The sequence below is a fragment of the Vulpes lagopus genome, chromosome 1 (genome assembly GCF_018345385.1).
Source record: "Vulpes lagopus strain Blue_001 chromosome 1, ASM1834538v1, whole genome shotgun sequence".
NCBI classification, from domain to species: Eukaryota; Metazoa; Chordata; class Mammalia; order Carnivora; family Canidae; genus Vulpes; species Vulpes lagopus.
Genome location: NC_054824.1, coordinates 84,854,199 through 84,879,222, shown reverse-complemented (window position 1 = coordinate 84,879,222; position 25,024 = coordinate 84,854,199). Strand labels below are relative to the sequence as shown.

Sequence of the window (25,024 nt, the reverse complement as noted above, 5' to 3'; positions counted from 1 at the left end):
TACAAATCATATCCTTCACTCCTAGCCCCTTGAGAGCCAGTTGTTAAACATTTGCCAGCACGCCACTGAATATGTTCACAGTTTAATGCTATGGTGGTAGGACACCCACACAGAGCTCTTACAGTTCTGTGATGTATTCTTTGATATTGAACATCTAAAATTTTGGTACTGATTTATTCCTTTCTCCCTTCCTAATAAGTATAATTATTAGGAAAGGATGATACATTTTAAGGAATACCAATAAATTATGTATGTTAAAAGAAGATAGGAGAGTAATCAGAATGAAAGGACTCAAAATCTTGTTTAATGAAAAATAGCTCAGGATGTCTAGGTGGTTCAGCAGTTGAATGTCTGCCTTCGGCCCAGGGCGTGATCCCGGAGTCCCAAGATCGAGTCCCACATCAGGCTTCCTGCATGGAGCCTGCTTCTCCCTCTGCCTATGTCTCTGCCTCTCTCTCTTTCTGTGTCTCTTATGAATAAATATAAATAATCTTAAAAAAAAAAAGAAAGAAAAACAGCTCAAGAGATGCTTAGTATTCAAAAGACGGGGAATATAAATGAGCTATATTTAAACACTTGCTGAAATAGTATGTGAAAGAGATATTGTCCTAGGTGGCCCAAGGTTTACAAACTGAACTAACAAGTGGGAGACAAATCTCAATTTCTATAGGAAAGAATAGGGACAACGTATATCCTAAGTATTGTCAAAAGTTCAAAAATGAAAAGCTTTGAAAGTAACATGCTTTCCTTCAAGCACAGGATGTTTTATCATTTGGTAACATCAGACGAGGACCTGGGCCAGATGACCTTATGGGTATCAGCCAACCTTCTGGAACCTTTGAAGTTCAGAAGCATACAATGCAAATGACTGAAGGCATGCAGAGCCCAGTTTCTGTGAAACTTATTATTTGAAGACTTGCTAAGAGGGGCCCCATATTCTCATTATCCTTCAGACCATTAAACACATCCACTCTGATGAAAGCCCCTAGAAGACGACAATATGCTAAATGAGGGGAAAAGACTCCTCTAATATATCAGATATTAGGAATGAACATGACAAAATCTTAATGAGAGACTCTCTCATCTTGAAAAAAAGTAAATAAAACTGCAGTCATTAGTTAGTGGCACGGAGATAGACGAGATGACACTTTTGAGCTTCCATTTCAGTAACTCAAAACTTTCAATGCTGAACAGTCTAAATAAATGGATTAAAATATATATAAACGAATACAAATATAATATCACTTTCTAATAGTGAATGTCTTTACGTGAGTCAAAGAGACTAGGGTGTGGACTAAAGTACAGTACAATTATAGATGGCCTGGGAGAGTTATTATATGTTAATTCTGCCTTAGAAATTCAGAGAAGTGTATTTCAAACAACAAAAAGTCTTAAATCTCAAATGGTGGAATTTTTTGTTGTTATTGAATTTGACAGAAGTTTCGGGCTTTGAGATGAAGGAAAGAATACAAACTTGGGAACAGAAAGCCAAATAATCAGCAGAGGAATTTGGGGGATCTAACAGGTACTAGAAGGGATTTAAAGGAATACAGATGAAGATCATTGGAAATAAATATCCCAGAGACTTAAAGACAGAGAATGGGAAAGTCTGTTCAAGAAAATTCTGTGGACAGAGTACATTAGCCACTCTAAGTATGTTTTGGATGGCTTCACTATGAAGGATTTTAATGTAAAGGAGAGTAGACTTGGATTTCAGACAGAAAAGGACCAAAGTTGTTTAAACAAAAAAAATCTCAGTTCTAGTCTTGACAGAATCATGATGGGACTGGGGAAAGGGAACAAGGAGAAAAATAAACCAAGGGATTATGTTATAGGATGAGCTGCCCTGTTTAAATGAAGGTTGAAACGAATTATGTTTAAGTGATATCTATCAATGCTTCAAGCCAAGATGAGCAAATTAAATAATATAAAGCTGTATATCTGAAATTTCTCTTACTATCCAACTATATACATTGTATACTACACAACACCTCCCAATAGCCTGTAGTCTATCAAAAATAATAAAAGAGTATCACAAGACATGGGAGAGGATAAAAAGTAATGAGTTTAGGGATATTGTCTTTGAAGAACACCTCTCTGATCCCTCACATAGTGGCAGTTAACATTTGATGGAACACAAATGGGGAGCCTCATATTTGGACCCTACCAGGAAGGCAGCATTTTGTCATTTCTCCAAGCCACATACACTCCAGAAGGATGTTTAGAATGGGGCAGATTCAGGATATGCATGGAGCTGGTGAGAAACAGAGCCACGTCGGAGTAGAACAAAATCACAATTACAGATTGAAACAACTGGGGATTCTGAAAGTTAATGTTTGAAATTGAGTTCAAACAGCCTTCTTCTCTTTTTCCCCTTCTCACCTCCTTTTTTTTTTTTCCATTCTTCTCTCCCTTTCTCCCTCCCACCCTCCTATTCTTTAACAACTGTTTATTGAAGACTTAATGTCTCTGTGCCAAAACCAGAAACCAGAAGCAAACTTACTAAGAAGCTAATTCAGCTTAAGGTTTAGGGCTCCTCACTCACATGGGCCAGGAGCTACAGGTTTGTACATTTGCATAAAATTTGAAATAGTAAGATATTTTAATAACAACCCATTAGACTTCTGTCTGTTTCCACTCAAACTTCCCCTATGCAACATTCCCCACAGGTCAGGTTGTACTGAATGGCTGTGAGCAGTTCTGGCAACTGGGTAAGATGTGGTTGTATTCGTGTTACATTTAGATTGGGTTTAATGGGATTTGTTTATGTTTCTTCCTTGGGCTTTTATGTGCAGTTCAGTTATTGCTAGTCATTTATGACTCCAAGGAATACAGTGAGCCAACTCACTGGGCATGGTAACCTGGAGTGCAGAACCAGAGGTTGAATTGAAATATAACCATCACTTGGCTTTGGCCATGTAGCACCTGAGTGATGTGGTAAAGATGAGAAACAAGATGGGAAACGTATGCACCAAAAGTCTGTGGAAAATTTTTCCAATCATCAGCTATATAAAATTTAACATGAGAGATTCAGTTTACACCAAAGTCTAACCAAAACTGAAGTTCTTTTCTATTAGGAATAAATTTGATAAGGCCACATAATTAATAATGCATAATTTACAAATGTATCATGCATATTTTTTCTCTTTCCATAGCAACTATTTGAAATTTCTCAGAATTCCTGTGTTTTTGTATTACTGCTTGTGCCCTTTACCAAAAACACATCTGTACGTGTTAAGTCTCATGTGTTAAGCCCCCCAACTATCAAGAATAAAAACAAATCCAATCAACCGTGTTAGAGGAAAAGACTCAATTATCTTTCCATTCTCCTTCAGAATATTACATTTACAAAGTCATCGTTATACAAAGAGATGATCAAAGAACATGTAGCCAAAAACATAGGTAGGAATTATAGAGATGTGTCAGGCACTTATTTTTAAATATCACATTTATTTTTCTGAATTTTGTGATATTTATGGTAAAAATCAATTTTTATATATAACTTGTAATATCTTATTTCAAATAAATGTCCACTTTCATAATTAACTTGTATTCCTTTTCTTAAGGAAGTCTCCCCTAAGTCTTGAAAGCTTTAGGTCCCACGAAATCTATCTATGCCTCTGCTTGAAGACACCAGAAACAAATAAAAAAAAAAATACTAAGACATGCAGTCAGAGAAAAGCAAATACCATATGATCTCACTCACGTGGAATTTAAGAAACAAAACAGATGAACATAGGGGAAGGGAAGGAAAAAGAAAATAAGATAAAAAAGCAGAGAGAGAGGCAAACCAGAAGAGACTCTTAACTCTAGGGAATAAACTAAGGGTTGCTGGAGGGGAGAGGGGTGGAGGGATGGAGCCCACCCAACTGGGCGATGGGCATTAGGAGGGTACTTGAAGTAATCAGCACTGGGTGTTTTATGCAAACGATGAATCACTAAATTCTACCTCTGAGACTAACAACTGCAAAAAAAGACACGGTGCTTGCCATCCAGAAACATGCATTACAGGGAGGACACAGGCTGACAAATAAGCCATCACCCAACTTCAGGGGGAATAGAGAAGTATGTGAAAAATTCTGTGGTTCTTTTAATGACCAAATCAAATGCAGCTCTAATTTCCGCCCCTGGCCCTGTGTTGGTAGTGGAGGTTTGTGTAACCTGGTGGAATTTTTCACGTCGGCTGCTATTAATACACTCCATAAGCCAATGAGTTAGAGTTGTTCACTCAGGCAATTACAAACTTCCTCAGGAGTTACAAGCTACTGAGTCTTAGCTTATGGGCCACGTCTTTCATCTCGTCCTGTGACACCAGCACATGGTTCTCTCCCTGAGATTTCTGTGTTCTGGGATATTGGCCACTCACAGATTTGGATGGCCTCCAGTGCGCTGGAAGGAGAAACTCTGAGGGGATTTGAGGCAAGCTTGGAATGATGAAGAAAGATTTAGAGGGTCCTAAAAATCATCCAGGTCCCTGTCTGTCTGCAGGAAGCAGGATGAATTCTGGCAATGAGGCCATACTGAAATGCTATCAGGCTAATTAATGTGGTGACATCATTTCATAGAGGCTCGCCCCCCCCTGGATCCCGATGTAGCCATGCCTGCCTGGAAACCTTTGGCAGGCTCAGACAACTTCTGAGTCTTTTCTTACAATCTGATCCTGTGACACACTTGAAACTTTCAATGCTTCCTGAAAATGAATGCTTTTAGAACTGACTCATCACCTCCCTCACAGTACCAGCCCTTTTTCTGGACCTCCTCACATCTGGGTTTTGAATTTTCATCTCCACACTGCCCCGGCCCAATCTCCAAGCCACTTTCAATCCTTCCATTTTTCTCTCCCTCCAAGGGGTTCTTCGGTGAGGTGAATGAGACAAAATATGGAAAGGACGGTATATGTAACATCCGGGACATGCTAGACACTCAGTGAGTGACAGTTCACTTTTCTCCACCATTCCTCCCAGAACCAGGCATTAGAACAATTCCATGATTCTCTCACCAGGTCTTAGTGTACCCTTCTCTCTATTCCATGCTATACAACATTACCACAGGTATTTTCTAAACTGTTCCTATAACAAGCCTAATGTATAAAGATTGACTTGTGTTCCTCAAAAAACTATCTAAATCCCAACCCTCACTTCTATGAATGTGACCTTACTTGGATAAGGATCTCTGCAGATATAATGAATTTAGAATCCTGAAATGAAATCATCCTGGATTTAGAATGGATCTTGGATTCAAGGACAGATGTCCTAATTAAAAGAGGGAAAGACATAGAGACAGAAGGAGGGAAAGCCCATGTAAAGATGGAGGCAGAGATTGGAGTAATGTATCTTCAGATCAAGGAATGCCAAGGACTGTCCACAGCCACCAGAGGCTCAGAGAAAGGTATGGAATGGATTCTTCCTCAGAGGCTCCAGAAGGAATTAATACTGTCAACATTAAATTATGACTCCTGGAAATGTGAAAGAATAATTTTTTTAAAGATTTTATTTATTTATTTGAGAGAGGGACAGAAAGAGAGAGAGAGAGAGAGAAGAGAGAGAGAAGACAAGTGGGGAGGAGGGGTGGAGGGAGAAGGCAAAGCAGACTCCTGGCTGAGCAGGGAGCTCGATGTGGGGCTCAATCCCAGGACTCTGGGATCATGACCTGAGCTGAAGGCAGACACTTAAATGAAGAGCCACCCAGGCACCCCTGAAAGAATCAATTTATGTTATGTTAAGTCCTCAAGTTTGTGGAAATTTGTATAGTAGCCCTAGGACACTAATATACCCCCTCTGCCTGACCTTTAGGGTTCTCCCTATCTGGTTAGGGCCTGCCCTTCTAAGGTTCTCTCTCATGACCCTGCTTTACAACTGCCCCTCTTTTACATATTGACAGTCCCTTGGTCATGCAGTGATCAGTTCTATATTTTACCTTTTCCAACATGACCCCTTTCCCTTCCCTAAAACTCATCGTGTCTTCTGCACTTTTTTCAAATCCGAATCATGAAATGGATGGTCTACCCTAGTCCATTGTGATTTCTCTCATGTTCTAAATTCCTGTAACACACATTTGACATTGAATCGTGTTTTGTCCAAACAGCATTTTTGTTTCACTTTTCACATATGTGTGTATCTCCTTGAAGGCAGGATGTTTTTGTAACACAGAAAATGTTGAATAAGTAAGTGGTGCCCAAAAGTACTGATAGAGAACGCAGGTGTTATGGGCTGAATTGGGTCCTTCAAAAGACATACGTTGAAGCCCTAGCCAGTATCTCAGAATGGGCCTGTATTTGGAGAGAGGGTTTTTTAATAGGCAACTGAGCTTAAATGAGGTCAGAGGAGTGGGCTCTAACTCAATATGACTGATGTCCTTTGAGAAGAAGATATTTGGACACACAGAGACACCGGGGATTTGAGTGCAAAGAAGGATAACCATGTGAAGAGAAGAGGTAACCATGTGAAGGTAAGAGGGTGCTCATCTGCAAAGCCACAGAGAGGAGCCTGGAATAGATACTTTCTATAGAGCCCTCAGAGGAAACCAATCTTACCATTGGACTTCCAACCTTCAGAACTGTGAGGAAATAAATTTCTATTGTTTAAGCTGCACAGTTTGTGATATTTTGTTATGGCAGCTCTAGTCCAAGAATACAGCAAGTAAAAAGCTAAGACTGAAAGTTAAAAAAATAAGCTCCTGAAAGGGGGAGTAAAAAGATGAACATATCTTCTACTTGCACTTCTGACACTCTTCTCTCGAGTGCCATACCTATTCCTAAAATGATCCGCTCTCTGACAGAGCCCTTAGTAAAGCCCAGAGATTTCCAGGTGTATTATGAAAACAGTATCACTTTAGTATGAAGTTCAAAGAGATTTGAGAATGGAACTGGCACGTGCCCTCCACCACTCTTCACCCTCTTCTAGAATGATGTTACTGCCTAACCTACAGTTAGGAAGTTACCTGACAGTCTGTTGAAGCCAACCTGCCAATTAAAATTATATGAGGTTCAACCACGGGGCTTAGGTTTAGGCATTTTCTGGGATTGGTTGCAAGAATATCGATAAGGATTAGTGGATCCACTGACTAGTTGGCTGGTGGGGATCAGGACAATACTAGTATTAGTATTTATTTTATTTTATTTCATTTCATTTTCCTTTCTTGCCTTGTGTGTGCCTTTCTCCTTCTTATTCTTTTACTATCCTATAACCTCCATTGCTCGGGGAAAAAAGGTACTGGAATTGATTCCAAAATATTTAAACTAAATTTGGAATTCTGAGCTCCCTCCTGGAAAATAATTTTAAGAGGTTCATTGACTGAATGTAGTATATCCAGCGGGAGGCACTCAGAATGGCGAAGACTCTAAATACTGAGGCACCTGAGAGTGGCTGAAGCATGTGATGTTTGGTCAGAAGTATATTGCAGGCTTACTGAGGACATCGGTGTGTTCTCCATGGCTCCTGAGGTAAGGGCCGGGTCAGTAGGTGTCCTCGCAGAATGCTGATGTCATTTCAACACAAAAACTTACATTGCATCATCCAATTGCCTAAGGACTAGGGGTAATAGGGTATGGAGGCCCATTGAATGCCACATAGCTTAGTGGCTAAGAGGGTTTGGAGTTCTAGCTTTACCTCTTATTAGCCATGTGACCTAGTCTAGGTACTTAATTCACTTAGCTTTAGTATCCCTATCAAAATAGGAATAATGATCACACCTCCCTCATTTTGGGTATTTGATGAAACAGTGCATGTCAACCACTGGGGAAACTGGTGCCAAGAGGGTGGTTTAATGTATTTAGCCACAGAGTTCATCCATGCCTATGCCTGCTTTTGAGCTCTAGGCTCTGTCTGACTCCATTATGTCATGTTGTTTCCAAGGTTCCTTCCAAAAAATAAAAGGGAAAACAAGACATAATTAGGAGGGCTGAGGCAAGTGTATTGAAAAGGAAAGGAGTTGGCCCCTTTCTATGACCAACTGCGTTGCCATAGTTGACAAAAGGATCTTATCAGTCAAATTATGTTTCTTTCTTTTTTTTAAAAAAGATTATTTATTTCTTTATTCATGAGAGACACAGAGAGAGAGGCAGAGGTGTAAGCAGAGGGAGAGGCAGGCTCCCCTCCGAGAGCCTGATGCAGGACTATCCCAGGACTCCAGGATCAGGACTTGAGCCAAAGACAGACGCTCAACCACTGAGCCACCCAGGTGCCCCAAGTTAGGTTTCTGTTAAAACACCAAAAGAAGCAATTTCTTCTCCTTTGTCCCCAGTCCTCACCTTCTCTGCTCCTTTCTTCTCTACTCTTCAGCTCTGGGCAGGCAGGTAGGCCCATCCTTACCCATAACCAGAATGTCTCTGATGGAGCCATTTCTTACTCATTCTTTGCCCTCTTCTACCACTTACATCTACAGAAGGTTGTTTTTGAAAGCTGGCTCTTACTAGACTCATTATAACATTAAAAAGAAAAAAAATAAACTCAGAGCTTAATTCTGTTTCTTATCATAAAATGTGAAAATTAAGAAGCAAACGGGAGTAAAAGAGCAAGGAAGGAAAGATTTAAAGCAGGTCATGCTCAGAAAGACCTCTGGGGATAATTTATAACCATCACCTCTTGGGTGTCTCTCTGAGATAGTCCATTCTGAGATGGATGTACCTTGAATTTTGTTAAAATGTATTAAGCACCTATTAAGCTCAGTGATCCTGATAATATGTATGATAATAAGCTGTCTGGTTGATACCTATTAACTAGGCTTGTGTCTAGGAGACACTAGAAAGAATATGAGGTATTTAATTGGGGATGCTTGTCATTACTAATAAGATAAGAAATAGTTTGATAAGTTCTTTGAGGTATTCACTTAAAAATGCCACCAAATGTTAGAAAAGTACAGTCTCTGAGGTAAGCTACTACATATTATGAATGGCTCCATTCTAATGTATGCTTTACATACATTATATTATTTGGTCCTCACAACTTGTTAGCATTATAATCCCTATCTGATAGATTCAAAAATTAGGTCAGAGAGGGTCAGTAACATTCTCAAGATCACACAGAACTATATGTCTAAAAATTGTGTCATATACACTTTTTCTTAAAGTAGTATTTTCCTCTACTCAAATTATAAAAGACCATAGAAGGAATTGAAGACATAGACATTGTAATATATGTTTTCTTCTCATAACAATTGTTAACTTTTATTCTTCTTGACCAAAGTGTAAAAAATCATTTGGGGCACCATTAGTATTACAGACTTATTTTTCAAATGTGCTCCGGTTTTTAAGCAAAATTAGAAGACACCCCAATTCTCAAACAGGTGTGAGTCCATTAAGAACCACCCTGTGATCTGAGATATGAATTCTAATTCCTGAACATTAGTTACCATTTCTTAACTTAAATGCTTAGAATGTTTAAAAATGCTACATATTCATGTGGATTTCTCAAGGATATCAGAGCATACATGAGATGTGTTCTTTGTGCATATTTAAGCTTAAATGTATGTATTTTAGATTATATGAATAGTGAGAACAGTATACATAGTGTATGATATTTATATATTGTTTCATTTTTTTGGAGAGAACTTAATCCTCACAATTATTAATAATTATATATTATTTCTTTTTTTTGAGAGAACTTAATCCTCACAATTATTTAACTGTACATTAAATCTAAATAGCAACTACAACTGATATTGGTACAGGTCTGACTAAGCTGTTCTTTGCTTTTATGATATGGGAAAAGAGAAGAGTTAGTAAAGAAATGCAAGCGTTCCTCAAGCCCCTCTTGCCTAAAACACATTCCATCCAATCTCCTGAACCGGCTGGAATATCCTTCTCTACCCCCACCCCACCATCCTCTCAATGCAGTGGGAAAGTCGGTGGGTAATTGGGTCCAGATTGGAGATGTTTAAATATTCATGAGGCTGGCAGGGGACTGGGAGGGGGTGACTGTCTAGAATGGGGGTGGGGGCTGGGGAAGTGATTAGTCATTGAAAGCTAGTGAACAATTCTGAGAAAGAGAAAAGGAAGAAAAAGACAAGACGGGGGGGGGGGTAGGGAAAGGGGGAGAAAAGAGGGGAAGAGAGGGAAAAGGAGAGAGGAGAGAGGCAGGGAGAGGGAGAGGGAGGGAGAGGGAGAGGGAGAGGGAGCATGTGCGCTGAGCAGTAGCCGCGGACCTTACAGTTGCTGCTAACTGCCCTGGTGTGTGTGAGCAAGAGAGAGAGAGAGAGAGGGAGAGGGAGAGGGAGGGAGGGAGGGAGGGAGAGGGAGAGCGCGCTAGCGCGAGAGAGCGAGTGAGCAAGCGAGCAGAAAAGAGGTGGAGAGGGGGGGAATAAGAAAGAGAGAGGAGGAAGGAGAGAAGGCAGGAAGAAGGCAAGGGACGATACAACCATGCTGTGCTGTATGAGAAGAACCAAACAGGTAGAGCTAAAGATTTTTACTTCTTGCTGTTGTGAAATTACCAGACTACAATATTTCCCTGTAAAGGCAGGGAAAAAAAAAAATTTTTTTTTTAACTGCTTCTGCTCTGGCCATGGTGCTTGCGTTTCCTTAGCATATGGTAACTGATGGTTGCATCCCAGCTTTTATTCCATTCTGTCTGTCTTTCATGCTCTTGGTTTGGGAATGCTGCGGCTAATTAGGATGAGGTTGGGGTGGGGGGGGTGGAAATATATGCCGGTCCGGCTAGAAATAAGATTTTTTGGGGGGCGAGGGGCTCTTGGTGAATGCTCAGCGTTTTAGGTCTCTGGTTTTGCGGGTGTGGATATAGAAAGGGGTGTGGGGAGAGGATGTGGACTCTACCTACAAGATGGGGAGGCGATCCTTTAAATCATTTGCAAAAGGCAGGGTTGAAGGAATCCTATTCTGTAATGAGTGTTGCTTGCTCTGTCGTGCAATTTTCTCACATGTGCTGCGGAGGAAGCCTTATTTCGTACATGCATGAGCTTCAAAGGGGCGCAGGTATTAATGGAAAAAACATGTGAAGGGTTTATTTATTTATTTTTCAATGAATGAATGAAACTGTGATTTGGAAGGTGTTTCTTTTTTTTTAAGTGAAATTTGTTTATTTGCTCTTAAAGAGGTTCCAAAGACAACTGGGGTTGGGGGAGAGATTGGAGGTGCAGGGGGAGAAAATCCCCTTCCCAAGATCGGTAGCCGATTGTGCACCAGCTGGTCGGAGGAGAGGGTGGACCACGCCCCTAGGAGCCTTGGGCTCCGATGGGATGGGAAAGACGAGCCGAGTATTACCTGTTGGAAATCAGGTCTTTCCTCTTCTCCCTTCCCCTGCATCTTTCCTGGGATTGTCAGTGACCGGAGCCGGGCTAACATTTTGGATAATAAGCATGGTGACTCATTTTCATCAGAAGAGGGACACATAAGAGCTTTGCGAGAATCCGTGTCCCTCCATCCCTCCCCCACTACCCAGGTTTCTCTTCTCTTTCAAATTGCTCACTTATTTCTTGAAAGACATTTTAGAAACTTGATTGGGCTGAGGGTGGGGAGCAATGACGAGTTCAGTGTTCTGCAGCAACCGGCAGTGCTCTGGCATTCTCCAAATGAAGCTTTCAAACATTCATTGGAACATGTTTGAGTGATTTTGGCGAAGGTTAAAGAGAAAAAAATGGGTGTGAGATGTGGGTGAGTGTGTGTGTGTGCGTGCGTGTGCATACTCGTGGGAGGGGAGGCAGGTCAAAAGAGCCCTTTGCAGATTGATTGCCTTGGGGTGGGGTGCAAGAGATGGGATTTGGGCATTATTCCTGTACAGGTATTGGATATTGGGCAATTTGTAATACACTCGCTGAATCCGAAGGGGGTGGAGGGGAGTGGTGAAGAAACAGTCTGCCAGCTTTGCACATTTAGCCAGCGCCCTGGGAAGGAGGGGTGAGGGGTGGGTGGTGTGGAGGATGAAGAAGGAGAGGAAGGGGAAGGGAAACGGGAGCAGAATATCAGATCAGTGGGTGCAGGGGGTGGAGAGGCAAGGGAAAAATAAATAAGTTAAATAAATAAATAAATAAATAAATAAATAAATAAATAAATAAATAAATATTAAAAAGTAGCAGACACTCCAGGGTTTTGTGTGTGTGGTTTGTGTAGCTGTGTTTGAAAAAGAGCATGAGAGTCTTACATGCACCACTTCCCCAAACTGCTCAATGGTTCCAGAGATTGATGCTTCCATTGGCTCATTTTTCAAACCAGGACATTTCCTTTCCTTGTCTTCCTTCATTCTAATACATAAAATGCAATAGATACAGGTGGCTGGGTTAAGCACACTGTCAAGGAAACGTTCTGAGGTTACCCCACTGGTGAGCAGAGGAAATAAAATTTAGGAAGGCGGAGCCCTAAGGAAGCCAATGCTATTCATTAAAAAAGGTTTCCTTTTAGATAGAAAAATATGCCGGTTTACAACTTTTTGCCACCCCATGTACACACACACAAGGAGACACACACACCCCCTTCAACAAAAGAAATCAAGCATAATTTTAGAAAAGGATTTGAAGCTCTAAGTATTCCCTTCCTTTCCCCCCCCCCAAAAGGGGACAGCTGCCTTCACTTGGGTTCTATCTCACTCCCAGCCCCAAGCATTCACTGTGATGTGCAAAGTGAGAAAGCTGAAATTGTGTGTTTGGGGAGTTGTAGAAATTTGCATGTAAATGTGTAGAGCATCCGCATACCTCATGTACGACGGTCATGCGTGTACCCTGTACAGCTTCCACACGCCTGCATGGGTTTTAGCATAAATCGTAGTCAAGAGAGAAAAGGAAAGGTGAAGAAATCGTCATATCTGCCCATGCATTTCATGCATGTGTACTTCTGTGTGGCATGGCCATGTGCCCTCTGGAGTACTGCTGTGCACCATTCACGTAAGTCAGTATTTCGGATACCATTAAATCAGACAGAAGGAAATGGTGTATTCAGGGCGTGGGCTGCACACTACCCTGACTGGCATTTACATAGCGTGAGTACTAAGTCTCACACAGGTTTCCTGCTTGGGGGTAAAATGATCCTCTATCATTCAATTGGGCTGAACCCTGTTGTGTTTATCCTCCTGCCGTCTATTAATCAGTCCTAGGCCTTAACAGGGAATAAAACAAGGGCAAAACCCTGCAAAGGTCTACATGCTGCCACACCCATGGAATCCAGCAGAAACGTGGGAGGGGGCTGGAGGGACTGCACTTCCTTCCTCTTCCACTTGAGCCGCATAAAGAAGCAACCTTGGATTTCTGAGTTGTAATACACGGCCAGTGGGTGAGGAGAAAGCGTAAAGGATCTTTATTAGCCATTAATTACCACGATGGATTATTACAGCAGGAAGAAGAGAATGGGAGCGGGGTGGCCATGAGAACATGGTAAAGGAGTGTGCAAAGGAGGAATAGAATAAAAGGATCCCTGAGACCTTATTAGTTTCTGATTTTCAAATATCTTGGGGCTAACTTTAAATAGCGTAATTACCATGCGTACTGCAGATGATGAAAAACTTGCAAGATGGGATCTGTGTCCACAAAGCCAGAAAACTGAGCTGTTTTCCTTTGTTTCAAGATAAGGATTTTAAATTGTAATCCAAGTGTAAAGAAAACCAGGGCAAGCAAGTAGCCCCTCCGTCCCCCACCTCTCAACCCCACCAACATCTGCTTTTTTTTCCTCGTAAAACAAATAATTTTTATCTGGGGAGAGTGTGATATGTCGTTTGGAATGCCAGCCTCACTGCGCCTTTCCCTTGCAGTGTTGGAAAGGTGTGGAAGGATGCCGCCTTGCTGCTTGGTGCAGCCGATTCCTCCTAGTGATAAATTGGATTCCTCCTAAATCTCACTGAGCCACACCCAGTGTCACCCAGGGACTAAGTGAATTAATTAAATGGAGGCATTTTACTTAATATAATTGAAACTGTTTTGGGTTTTTTTTTTCCAATGGTGATTTCTATCACACATTTCCAAATTTAAACAGAAGAAATCATGTAAGGGCTTTTTTTTTTTTTTTTTTCCTGCCAAATTATGTAGACTTGCAGAGAACCTTAGAAAATTCATGGTAAATCTAGAAATGAGTTCCTATCTGGTGACTGTAATTCCTTCGAATCCCTGCCAGGGTGCATACACAATGAGCCCTCTCCCTCATGCTGTGGGTCTGTAACTTAGGATTCCCCCCCCCTCCACACACCCATGCCGAGGCAATTGGGATAAGAAAATGTAGGGTTAATTTTCTCTCTTGCTGAGTTGGCAAAACTACAGAAACCTTTCATGTTTTATGCGAAATGGCAGAGCTTCTGTTCAGTGAGAGGGAGAGTAGCCTGGGTCTCCTTTGCCTCCGTCATGGTGGAATTGTCAATGCAGTGCCTGGGGCTGATGAATCCACATACCTCAGTTTTACCTGACCCCATAAAGAAGCGGGGGGGGGGGGGGGGGGGGCGGGTTTCAGTCAACAGTAGTGCATATATATTAACCAAATGTTCTCCTTGTTCTCACTGATAAAGTAAGACAAATCTAAAATCTTCCTCTGATATTAAAGGAACATTTCAAAGGATGCACATACGTATGTCATCTCCAGAAAAGATACAGCATTTGATTATTCACTTCCCTGTTGGCTATCATAGAGGCATTCAGGCAACCAAGCGGGTCTTCTACCAGTCAAGAAAGTGATTGTGGGCCCTTCTCCCTTCCGAATCTCTGAAGTGTGATCAAGTTGCCTCTGCACCATTGAAGTCAGTTTAAGATTCTCTGAAGTGTTGGGAAGAGCACTGTGCTGAGAGTCCTCAGTTTATGCCACTTCCTGATTCTGTGATCTTGAATGAATATTGGGCTTCAGTTTCCTCCCATAAGTTGGAGACTAAAAAGCAAAAAACTAAAATCAACCAAACAACAGCCCCACCTTGCTGACTCTAAAGTGTTTTTGTAGGGATTAAACAAAATTCATGTGAAGACAAAATCAGTACAAAGGTAAGGAAATTTTCTCTGCAAGTTGTGCGATGTCAGTCTTGGCTTGGACTTCCTAGTTTGTCAGGGTTGTTGTGAGCCTACTATTAACGAGCAGTTCTTCCCATCAGGGGTGATTCCTTCTATTTATCACTCCTTATTCACTATTTCATTTATTTTTATTCTGTTCTCATATCCTAAAAAAGATACCACTTCCAGTGACTCTTTGGTTTCCATCTTACTTGATATCTCTTTGGTATTTTGTATCGTCCATTCCTCTTCCTGAAATTCCTCACTGGGCTCCCAGCTGCCCTGGCTCTCCTCCCTCTCAGATACGCTTTTCTTAGTCCTCCTTGCTGACTTTTTCACTCTTTTCCCCTCAAATATCAGTTATCTTCTGGCTGATGATCTTGATCCACTTCTCATTTGATACATGAATTCTAGGTGATCTCATCCATGTTGGGAGGTTTCCCAATCTGTAGACTGGATATCTTTCTTCAGCACCTGACCCATGGATATTAGTAGGTCCAGGCATTTCAGAGACACCCACATTCATTATGTAGAAAACCAGACTCAGTGTCTTCTGTGTTGTTCCACTTAATCTTCCTCCAAATTCCAACCCTTCTGCTATAACACCATCTAACCAGCTTCTGGGCTCTAGGAACCTGGGAGTAATGTGAAGGCAGTCCTTGCTTTCAGTCCTCAATTCCAGATAATAAATTTCTTGATTCTAGGTAAAAAGCTTTTGAATCTATCCTCTGCTTTTCAACTCTATCACAAATATCCTGGTTCCGACTTCCATTACCTCTCATCAGGACAGAGGCAATAGCTTCTTGCATGGACTTCCTATCTCCATCTTGCTTTCTTCCAACTCTCCTCGCGTAGAACACCACACTTACCTTTACCTAATGCAAATCTGTATTATCTTTCTTGTTAAAATCCACTAGTGGTCCCCTGTTAACTATAAACTATAATACATGGATAACATGACCTCGGCTTTCCTATCTTTCCATTGCCATCCTCAAGTACCCGTTCGTCCAACCATATGATACCACATCTGCATTTCAAGCCTTGGTGCCTTTGCTCATACTGTATATTCCTTCTGCCTGGAAAATTCCCATTTCCTCTGTCAGAGTTTGCTCTTTGGAGCAAACATTCTTGACCTCCCAAAGTTCCACTTTCTTTGTGACCATGCTATAGTTTGTAGCATCGCTATTAAATCACTTGTTGCACTATATAGCATTTGTTCTTTTTTTTTTTTTTTTTTTTTTCATTAACTGGTGTCTCTACTGTGAGCTGCTTGGGTGGAATCTTCATTCTTTCTCTACTTCCAGGCCTATTACAATGTTTGACACATAGAGTAACTGGTTTTACCTGTGGATAACATGTTTCCTAAATAAGTATAAAACCAGGCTTACTCTAAATTGTGGCATATTTAAATGGATGAAACCACTAGTAGATTTTTTTTTCCATTAGTAGATTTTTGTTTAATCTATTGGCATCAAATTTTGAGATGCAGCCAATCATTGTTGATTCTTATTATCAAACTATAAATATGACAACCATCAGTTTTTAATGAAAGTAGGTTAAAAATGAGTCCATTTACATTGCAATTCTCCAAACTACCATAACTGGTACTATCTGGAAACCTTCCTTTGGTGTCCTCCTCCCCCACCAATCCAGCAAACTAGTCCACCCCCTTAAGTTAGCAAAGTGCCAGGTCAGACACATGGTTACCAGTCTTGGATCTTCCACTGCCCTTCCTTTAAAACCCCACAGTACTCACACATGTTGCTTTGCTCCACAACTGTTCCAATAGAACTTGACTCAATCTCTCGTTCCTAGCTGATTTACTTCACTGATACACAAATCTCCAAAAATATATGTAGTGTTGGCCTGTGCCCCCGTGTCTGTGCTCACGAATCAATTTTACCTTCACTTGGGTTTCTTTCCTTTCCATTGAAGTATCTATATAATACTATTCCACAAAGGGGAACCTTTCCTGGAGGTTAAAGGTGGTTATATGATAAGTAGCCCCTCAAATATCTGTTACTTGAATGAGAATCAGAGCAACTTTATCCTTCTTACATTTGAATAGACTGAAGGGATTTGGATTCTGAAGTAGGCCTATTGTGGTTAATACTGGGCAAATAGCAACCACAGCTCTCCATGAAAATGCTCTTGGCCAGACTCTACGCAGTATATTTTCTGTGAATGAATTGGCATGGCCTTGAGAAGAGTAGTAAGATAAAATGATTTGTAGGTGAACTTTGTCTTCAACTGAGAAAGCTGGGTGATATTTTCTAATCTCCACACCCTTATTCCATATCTTGCTCGTTGCTCTCAATCTCTTTCAATCTCTTTCTTTGAGTTTTTCTTTTGTTCTCCTTCTTCAGGTCCAGGGGGAGTTTTCTGATTAAGTAATACCAGCTCATGCTAGTGTTTGACGTGTGAGGCTATGAAAAAAGAACTTCAAAAAGAGTATTCCTTCCAACTTTCCAAAGAGGTGTTTTAGACAAAATAGATATTTTAAGCTATGTCTAGCACATACTACCTTCTCAATTAAAAAAAAAAAATTCATTGAAGGAATGAAAGTAGGAAGAGAGAGGGGGCACCTGGGTGGCTCAGTCAGTTGAGCTTCTGTCTCTTGGTTTCAGCTCAGGTAATGATCTCGGGGTCCTGAGATTGAGCCCCAGGTAGGGCTCCTCATTCATTAGGGAGTCTGCTTCTCTCCTTCTCCCTCTGCCCCCACTCTCTGCTCGCATGTGCTTTCTCTCTAAAATAAACAAATAAATAAAATCTTAAAAAAAAAAAAAAGGAGGAAGGGAGAGATCATCATAATGAATAATGGGCCATTAGGGGTGATATTTTGGAACACACCATTCCTGTGAACTTATTCAGAGCTGGCTTTGTGTAAATGCATAGTCAATTCCATTGGTCCTCCTCACAGGGTGGTTGTGGTCAAAGTTACAATTCCCTTTCCTGTCTGCTTAGGTCAGAGTGGCATACTTGGCAGTGAGTTCGGGTTATAGTATGAGAATGTGATTCTTCCAGATTTCCTATCCTTAATTATTTACAGATCTTATTCTTTTAGATGTTCTTTGTTTAATGTCCTGTTTCATGTCTTTGTAGTGAAATAAACCCTTCCCCTGAGTTCTAGACCTGGGTCTGCCAATTGCTTGTCCTGTGACCTTGGGTAAGTAACTTAATCTTCCTGAGCCTCAGTTTATCCATTGATATAGTAGGCACATAAAAAGGACACACCAAGTCCTGACTTGCCTTTTCTAATAAATTAGCATGAGGCTTAAATAAAGTGATAAAAATAAAAGTATTTTGCAAACAATGTGTTTTTCAAGTGTAAGGTATTATTAACAGGAATTCCACATACTGAAACCCAAAGTGTTCATGGTTCGAAGCAAAGAAGTACCTGTGCTTTCTGTATAAAATGTGTGTGTGTGTATATGTATATATGTGTGTGTATATATATATATATATATATATATACTATATATGTGTTTACATATATAATTCCCTCCTCTCCTCCCTTATTCTCTACAGAGTAAGTAGTAACCATGATAATAGATAAGACATAATATATCTTTATTATTTCCTTTAAAAATTTTAGGAACAGAATTTTAAAAAGCCAATGTTCAAATTCTCATGCAAGGTCAGGTCAAACACATTTAGAAATATCCACTATTCTTTTTATATCTTTTTCCGTTTTAGTCTTTCCTTCACACTTAGATTTCTTCTCTTCTCCATTTGCTAAACTGGCTGCTTCTCCCCCACCCCCATCCCCACCCCCACCTCACATCTAAACTGGGTTCTCAGCACTAAGATTACCAGGCATGCTGTGCTCACATCTATCACAGGAAGGCCCAGTCAGGCAGAAGAATAGGCATGTGGGGCTGGTTAGGAGCAACTGACAATGGGGATGAAGCCTGATTGGGGGAAAACACAGTGCAAAGATTATCACCTGAGCACCATTTTCATACAACTTCAAGATTCCTCAATGCATCAGGAATTAACCTTGATCAGAAGAAGTGACATGCAATCCTGAACCTTTTCCAACCCAACTCTAATGCCATATATAATCTTCTACGCTCTCAGGATCTCTACAAAGGACATTTCAGATCTCATATGTCCCTGATTGATTGACATAGTCTCCAATTTAATAAAACAAATTTATGAAATTCTCACATAAGCAATGGAATTTTGTAACCCAAAGAATTTGATTTCTTAATATGTGGATAACATTTGAAAATATTTTGAAGTGTAATAATTGGTCAGGTTTGTCCAGAAGATTCTGTTTTTCCTAGAAGTAAAAGTCTAAGATAGAAAAATGAATATCATGCATATTTTGGAAAATCTTTTATATGTTGGGCTTATATAGAGTTTAATAGGAAGGTGTATTAACTAGAAATTTCCAAATAAACTGGTGTTGAAAGGGAAACAATCATTTATTATGTTTATAGTTTATGAAGGGTATCACTCCTTAATCCCTCCCTGTAGCCACCTCTTTCTGTCTCTGTCTCTCAGTCTCTCTGTCTTTTTTTTCTCCACATGCACACCCCCACACACTTTTATTTATGTGCACTTTGATAGGGTACAAGTAGCAGAAACCAACTTTAAGTCTATCAAAGGGAAACTAGATATCACACAAAATTAAGAGGTGGAATAACCAAGTTTATAGAAACCAGAGTAGATCTGGGAACCTCAAAAGCAGGAAATCATAGATAGATAGATAGACTTTATTTCTGAAGCCCTGAATTTAAAAGACTCAATTATTAATAACCCTAGCTTCTCTATCTCACACTTCAAAATTCTAAATGAAAGACATATATATGTGTGTGTGTGTGCGTGTGTGTGTGTTTGTATCATCTGTTCACATTCAGAGAGAGCGGATAGAGAGACAGAATGAGAATGAATGAATCAATTGGTCCTTCTTAGATCAGCTAGTTACCAATAGACCAATTATCTCTGATTGGAAGAAGAGCCAAGTTGCACTCTTTAGACACAGTTTTTGGAAGCCCACACATACATACATGTGGATGTGTGTAACAGGGTAGCTACCCAGATTAAGAGGGACTTACCAAATGTGGTGGATCACTAATTTTTCCTTTTGGTTGCTTTCAGTTTGTCCTAGTTGTATATTCCTATAATTGGTAGGGTTATCATCCCTGACATCCATTCCTTCAAAAAGGAAGCAGTAACCACAACAGGCAACCAATCCCACAAAAAAGAAAGGTTAGGGCAAGTCTCCACACACTTGGAATTGATAAGCACTGGGTTTTCAGGGTCTTCCAGGATCTGCTCTGGTAGGTACTACCTGTTTAAGAGGAATACTAGCTGCCCTATATTCTCGATAATTTCATGTGGGGTTAGTCTTTCTTTTCTAGTTTTGGGGATTCATTTCTGCAAAAGGATTGGGCAATAATGGGTGTAAAATATCTCCCTTGGATTAGTATCAGAGAAATGCTACCCCTTGATATTAGTCATCTCATTTTGAATGTCCTTGAATTAATTCCAGCAATAATCATCATATTTATCTATTTTTAGCAAATTGGCACTTTCTAAAATATTGAGCTGTTGTCTCCATATGCACCAGTTTGCGCTAAATGTAGAATTTTGGTAATTAGCCTTACATCCATTATTTATAATCCCAGTTCCAATAACTATTCAGAAAATGTTATTTTTAAATGAGAATTTGAGCGACCCTAATATCTTCCCATTAATGACTATATAAAAGAACTAGATGAGGAAAATAATAAATAAATAAATGATCTCCAAAGGTTAAGCAAAAATTGGCTGCTTCAGAATCTAAATCTAAGGGGCTTCAGAATTCCTTAGCACAACTAGCCTAAGAATTGGCCTAGAGCAGGAGCTATTAAAAAGCAAGTCCATTTTTCACTCTGTTTTGGTTCAGAAACCAATTTACTTGCTTGAAGTATAAACTGAGAAGTAAAATCTCCTGATCACCAAACTAGATCCTTAACAGCTATTCCAAGGATGCCTTCCACAGTTCCATCTAAACTCCAGTAGAGGCAAATATTTCCATTATTTGCCTCCCCACCCCACAAATCAAAGCAGCATTTCTTTAAAAAGAAAATTCTCAATTTCTAACAATTAATTTGCAGCTAAATTTCTAGGTACATGTTGCACGTTTTGAGGGCAACTCGATTTGGCTATCTAGAATCTTATGTGTAGGGTTCTAGAGGGGGAAGGGCAATAGGCATTGGGTATGGTTTGGTGGACATTGCGTTTGAAAGTTCTTTCTCTTTAAATCACTTTTAAAATGGCGTTATTTTATTTGAGAGATGTAAAGTAATCGTGATTTTATAAGTGATCCATCATCAATTTACCCCATTTCATCTTTACCTAGGCATTTGGAGGATTTATCTTCCAAAGCTTTATTGTATTAGTATTTCTAAAAATTTCCAAAGGAAGGAGAGCATGGTATCATCTCATTTAAAAAATACTGGCTTTTTCTTTAGTCAGATCTGACATGGGGGTTCGATTTATTCATATTTAGTTCTGAAGAGTACCTTTTGCAATTTTCCCTTAACCTTGAGTCTCAAGGACTTGTTTACTCCCATCACCTGGGAAAGCTACTCTGGAGAAATCAGGTTGGTATTTAGTGTTCATTTGAATAAGTCTTTCATGCTAATATAAATTCAATGTTCTTCATGGCTTTGATTGCCTTTGATTGAAAGACACTGGGGTGATAGCTTTTGATAACTCAGCCAGATTTGTACTCCATACTGAGAGCTGTATAGGAAATATGAAGACCTAGCTAGTTTCTTGCATATTCTTTCTTCCATCTTGAACTTCATGCCTTACACCTCTGGGGTGAAACCAGTATAGAGGAGGAAATGAAGATTATTATAATTGAAAAGGGAGGAGGAGCTATAAAACAGAATTACTCGCTTTGGAATTGGGCCATAACCCTCTAGTAAAAACTGTCATGGGAACTTTAATGACCACAGATGGCTCCGACTTCACTTCTGAACGTCAGCTGGAAGATGCAATAAGCCCACAGTAAGCCCAAGAACATGCATATCAGGAAAGAATCCAAGAAGTTTGGGCATTAGTATACTTAAGCATACTCAAGCACATGCAGGACCAAATTTAGGTTTATCCTCACTTAAATGGGAAGAAACTATTAATTCTTGGCTTAAAATAATGCCAATTTTGTCATCACAGGTATTTTCCTATTTTACACAAGATTCTGTCAATTCTTAAGGTTTTTCTGCAGGCCTCTCGATTCTACATTATCATTCTAGTGATGCTGGAAACTGATTGGCTCTTGTACAAACTGAAATTTATTTGTTAGATATGTTTTTACCAATATTGTGCCCTGACTGAACCTGAGTGTATTGTAAAAACCCACCCATGAAGAACCAAACTATAAGAACCATAGGAAAACCAATAGAAAATTTAATCTTCCCATAATCCAAGATTTCCAGATACTAAATTTTTTTTCCCTTTTATTCTTTGTTGGTACCCCAGAAAGTCTCATGTTAACTAATTATCTTCTCCCTAGATTAGAACTCCTGACTCCTCTACTCTTGATGATATCTTTTAGAGATATTGGCACATTTCAGTTTACAAGCTCATAACATGGGAATAATTTATTATTATTTCTTCCCTCACAAGAGCCATAATGCCAGTTACCAGATTCTACTTGCAGTGTCTTTCACATCTGTCCTTTACTTCTTCTGCCAGCCTTTTTTCAACCAGCAATCTAAAAGGAAGCCAAGCCTGAAGGTCCATGATTGTACATAATGAATTCACCTCTTTCCTGTGCATCTAGACTGGTACTAGTTACACACCATCCTTGTTAGGATGGAGAAAAATCATCACTCAGATCATTATTTGTGTTCTGGAGTTCAAATGAGAAGCTCCAGGTAAGAAAGGCTAGATAGTCACCAAAATTCCTTGCTTTTGGCATTGGCTTTTCACACTGCTTGTTTGTAAATCTTACACTTCACTCCCCCTTTTCTCAAAATGTCAGTAGTATTTCTTTGTTTACAGGGTTAATTCCAATTTATTCATTTATGATTGGTTTTAAGGGCTCCTCAGAATCTGGTACCAATCTCCTATTCTTGCTTTGCCTTTACTGGTTCTGCCATCAACTAGGCTTGAGGATTTAAACAAATATAATCTGTCTGGGTTGTCATCTCCTTGAATATAAAACAAGAGCATTAGACTAAGTTGTGTCTAAGGCCTTCCAACTTACAAAATAATATGTCCTTTAGCTAAGTTCCTCCTCCACTTTGGCATCCTGTCCCAGCCAGACTTAACATGAATTTAAGTATTAGTTCCCCTGTACTTTTGTTCATTGTTATTGCCACTACTTGCGAAGTTCCTTTTCTGCTCTGCTCAACCTGAGTCCTGAACCAAGAGTTATCTCACTTGTGAAGACTTTTCTAACTACCACAGTTCTCTGTGACTTCTCCCCTCTTTTTTTTTTTTTTAAGATTTTTATTTACTTATTCACTCATTCATTCATGAAAGACACAGAGAGAGAGAGAGGCAGAGACACAGGCAGAGGGAGAAGCAGGCTCCATGCCGGGAGCCCGATGTGGGACTTGATCTGGGATCTCCAGGATGACGCTCTGGGCCAAAAGCAGGCGCTAAACCGCTGAGCCACCCAGGGATCCCTGACTTCTCCCCTCTTAGATCTTAAGTGGCATATACTCCCTGTCCCATTTCTTCAGCATACATTACACAGAGCCTTACTTAATTGGCCATGTGGATTTATATGTACTTGATTTCTCCCAACTAGTTACCAACTCTTTGAAGATAAGTTATCAAGTTCAGTGTCTGGTTCAAGATATACTGTTGATTGACATCTTGATATCTGCAATAGCTCTGCATTAGACCCTGAGGCAGTATAAAATACAAATAGTAAACTCTGGGAAAGACAAGTTGGAGCTATCTTGCATGACCTTGCTATGACATCTGAAACCACGAAGCATGTCTTCTCTCTTGGATCTCTTTACTTTCTGGGCTTCCATATTGCCTATTTTAGCTGTTTTTTCTCTCTTGCATCTTTGGTTGCATGTTCTTTTTTTTCCCCTTGGCTTCTCTTTCTCTACTAACTGAAAGTTGATGTTACCAAGGCTTTTGTCCTTATTCTTGCATGTTCTTCCTAAGCAAAAGCTCCATGAGTAATCTAATTCATGTCCACAATTCCTACATGGACTGGTGAGTTTCAAATCTTCCAGGCTCTCTAGCCAAACCTACCTCATGGGCTCTAGAACTTTATATTTAACTGTCCCCTGGAAATCTTTTTCTGACAGCCAACAAGATCCCCAATCTCAACATACCTTACATTCCTTAAAGGCCATTCATCTCTTGTTCACAAATCTCTTCTTTCTCGTGCAGTCATTTAAATGGAAACAGAATCTTGATTCATTCCTCCCATCTCTCTTTTTTGATTAGATGCCACTATTTTTTCCAGTTTCTAAAAATAAAAAGCTCCTTTCATTCTTCCTTTCCCTCACTCTCTACCTCAAAAATAAGTCTTGGTTCTGTCCACTTTTCTCCGTCTCCTCTGTCATTATAACCCACTAGTCTCTCATGGAGACAGATGCAATAGTTTTCCCTTCTAATCTCTTCTTTTAACCTCAATCCCTTACAATTGTTGTCTCCTCAGTAGCCAGATTGGTCCTTTTAAAAGTGTCTATCAGATCTGTGACTCTTCCATTTAAAAACTTTTGATAGCCTTTGGAGTGTCTGGGTGGCTCAGTCAGTTAAGTTTCTGACTCAGTTTTGACTCAGGTCATGATCTCAGGGTCTTAAGATCAAGTCCTGCATCAGGCTCCATGTTAGGTATGGAGCCTACTTAAGATTCTCTCTTGTCCTCTCCCTCTGACCCCCACCTCACCCTGTCACATTCTGTCTCTCTAAAAAAACACAAAAAAAACAAAACACCCACTCTTGATAACTTCCCATTTCACTTAGAATCAAATTCATTATCACCAATGCTTATAAAAATATACTCTTGGTTGCCAAGTCTATTGGCCTTTTAGTTTTTAAAACTCATCACACATATTCCTTCTTCAAGGCCTTTGCATGTGTTACTTTCTCTACCAGGAATGCTCTTTCTCTGGCTTTTGAGAGGGCTTCTGTGGCAAATACATCCAAGTGA

General features: G+C 40.0%; 1 protein-coding gene across 1 annotated transcript in view; it reads left to right on the top strand.

The window, feature by feature from the left end:
- The first annotated feature begins 10,244 nt into the window (after positions 1-10,244).
- Positions 10,245-25,024, top strand: part of GAP43 (growth associated protein 43) — a 102,112-nt gene continuing 87,332 nt past the window's right edge. Inside the window, exon 1 of the mRNA XM_041768379.1 lies at positions 10,245-10,384. Coding sequence (XP_041624313.1) covers positions 10,355-10,384 — 30 coding nt within the window. The 5' untranslated portion in view covers positions 10,245-10,354. The remainder of the gene's footprint in view (positions 10,385-25,024) is intronic.